Genomic DNA, 2,824 nt, shown 5'->3' on the forward strand with positions numbered 1-2,824 from the left:
TCGTGTTCCAGATACAAGAGTGGCCTGCTATCGCCGAGACAGCGGGGAAAATTATCTACGCCCTGCATCACGTGGTCGAGGTGCTGGTCCTCGCCAACCTGCTCATCGCCATCATCAGCAACTCTTACACCAGAGCAGAGGTATTCTCGTTAAATTCTTTTGTTATTGACCGATCCTTCTTCTGTCAATCTAGTTACATTCAGTTACTTTATCTAGAGTATCACCTGACAATTTATATGTACACTACCCCATCTGATCCGTCCCAGCCTCGTTTTAGTGCAAAATCTCGCACGCTCTCGCCAGGCTGTGCTCTCGCGAGATTACAGTTCAAAATGGCGCTCGTGTGTAAAAATCGGTCTTTCTACTTCAGATTCTTGCTTGATTACCTGTTTCTTTTATGTTGAATTCATCTTTGATAAATTATGACCGTCCCAAGACTCGTTGAATAGCGCGAACATGTTTCAAATTTGTTCCAGGAAGTAAAACGCACTGACTGGGGTTTTGAAGTGGTGAAAAACTCGCTGCACTACCTGCAGGTGGACGTGACCCTACCGCCACCGTTCACCCTGATAATGTCTGTGAGGAACAGTCTTGTTCGTGCGCTGTCTGCACTGTGTAGGCGACACAACAAAATTTCTCCTTCAGTCACAAATGTGGGTATCTAACCTCCTTGTTGTTACCTTCGTAAATCAGTTATACAGCATGAATCCCAATCTTTAAGCAAGCCTTAAAGTATGCGAAAAGGTTGCACTTTTTCATGAAGGTCTTCTTAACAAATACTTTATTTATGTGTTCTTAAAGACCAGTTGTCGTGTAAAGTCAGTGCATTTGCTCCTATGTATTGATATGCGTACATCCGCAGTTATATCATGGTTGTATGAATAATGCCGACTGCCAGGATGTAACGTGAAAATGGTATAAAAGGATACTTGGAGATTTGGAAGTCTGGTTTGGCTCTGGTCCAATGTTGTAGATAGGCATAAAGTGATGTGGGCAAGTGGAAAATAGACTCATGGGACACTTACACAGTTATATCAGGTCATTTGAGGTATCAATTTTTACTAAAGATTTGCAATCGTTTATGTTTAAGCATCATTGATAAAGATGTGTTCGATGTTCTTGTTGGAAGGTTTATTTGAAGGGGCAAACATAGTTGCAATTCGAAGAATCAGAATCCACCTTACTCTGTAGTTTAGACATATAAATCATATCTATGTTTGCCGCTATCTCTAAATCTTCTAAGGTTCGGTTCATTTCAGGAGCACACTGCTGTCCACCCGTCTCAGCCACCACTGTCAACGAAACAAGATAGCTGCTACAAAGTAAGTATAAAAGCTGAATGCAAGTAGAAGTGCTTAGCCCTCGTAGAAAAAGACTCGATAGTATCGCTCATTTATAGTGGCGAATATGGATACTATGTTTCAGCCGCGTTAAGTTTTCATTATACAGCAAATTTTGTTGAAATTGTATGATTACAACGCTATTTGTCTGATTACATGTATGCTAATGATGATGATGTATGCTAATAGATATTATTATTACATGTAGGTATTTTGCTTTACCGAAATGGGAAATATAGCTCTACCATTGTTCCCCGAATTCCTCGCAATTTTGTCATTGATGTTGTTTTTGTTTGTTTTCACTCAGGAGGTTGTAGGTATTTACTTCAGAAGGAAAGGCGACTGGAATCATAGGAGGAAAGAAAGAGATGTCCAATTTCGGTGTCCTCGTGATGATTTAGTACATTATGCTTTATGCGCGATGACAATAAGTTGGCTACATTGTCCAGTTTATATGTGTATCGTCATGTAATAACAATACCTTACCATATACGTATACATCTAAATTAGACGAATACGCCAAGCATACTTTGTGGTACTTACCATGGCATATTCCGACTGAAAAGTAATTTGTGTGTCTGATTTGTTTTGAAGATTTTTACTACCGTACTTGCTTTACATGCGATGTATTGTTACAACAGTTGCAAAACGACATATCGGTATGCCTTGCAAAGGCAATACACACTCTGTACGGATCCGTTCTATAATTGAGAAAATGACTAGGTATGGTTTGAAACATCGGGAAACCTGTCTGCAGCGGGGACAGGATAAAAGTTGATAAATAAGTAAAATTTAATGTTTTCTGTAAATAATTCCATGAACGATCGCGATGTCTCCAGGGTGTCATATAAGGTTCATGCCATGGGGTACACTGTTTTTATATGATTAGATTAGGGTGTGGTGTTTGGGAATAGTGACGCGAGTGGCTACGCTGTATGTGCCCTGTCCGTATAACCTTATGGCCAATGACCTCTCAGGCTCTTAGACCACTCCTTGAAGTCCGTCTATTATGAAAGCATACATGTATAAGAGAGCGCCAACACCCTGCCATGAGTGAGTGAGTGACATGTATATGGGACACGAGATCGAGAAGTCATGATGAAGGGTTCGATTCCTGATATTCCTGGCTTAGGCGTTGTGCTCTTAGACAAGGCACTTTATACTACTCCTAAGGTACAATGGTGGGAAGGCCGGTCGAAAAAAAAATTATGAAAGGAAAAGGTCACGATTTTTCCCACCAAACTCTGCTTGGAGAGTACCTTTATACGACCTTTCCTCACTCCACCCAGGTGTAAAATGGGCACCTGATCATGACTTCGGTTGCGAGGAATGGATTCTACATTCCAACCCCACATGCAGGTATACACTGTGGATAACATTTACCACCGGCCCCTACGCCTCTAACAGGCTTTGATATGTGACCTTTTACGTGCAGTATATATTTACGCCTCGAGCTCTCCCTCAAAGTTTGCTTGACTAGTGAC

General features: G+C 41.1%; 1 protein-coding gene across 1 annotated transcript in view; it reads left to right on the top strand.

The window, feature by feature from the left end:
• LOC118411696 (short transient receptor potential channel 5-like) overlaps window positions 1–1,657 on the top strand; it is a 7,535-nt gene extending 5,878 nt beyond the window's left edge. The window contains exons 6-9 of the mRNA XM_035814174.1: window positions 12–140; window positions 477–574; window positions 1,260–1,322; window positions 1,648–1,657. Of these exons, the coding sequence (XP_035670067.1) occupies window positions 12–140; window positions 477–574; window positions 1,260–1,322; window positions 1,648–1,657 (300 nt within the window). The remainder of the gene's footprint in view (window positions 1–11; window positions 141–476; window positions 575–1,259; window positions 1,323–1,647) is intronic.
• The last annotated feature ends 1,167 nt before the right edge of the window (window positions 1,658–2,824 follow it).

This window comes from Branchiostoma floridae, chromosome 3 (assembly GCF_000003815.2).
Source record: "Branchiostoma floridae strain S238N-H82 chromosome 3, Bfl_VNyyK, whole genome shotgun sequence".
NCBI classification, from domain to species: domain Eukaryota; kingdom Metazoa; phylum Chordata; class Leptocardii; order Amphioxiformes; family Branchiostomatidae; genus Branchiostoma; species Branchiostoma floridae.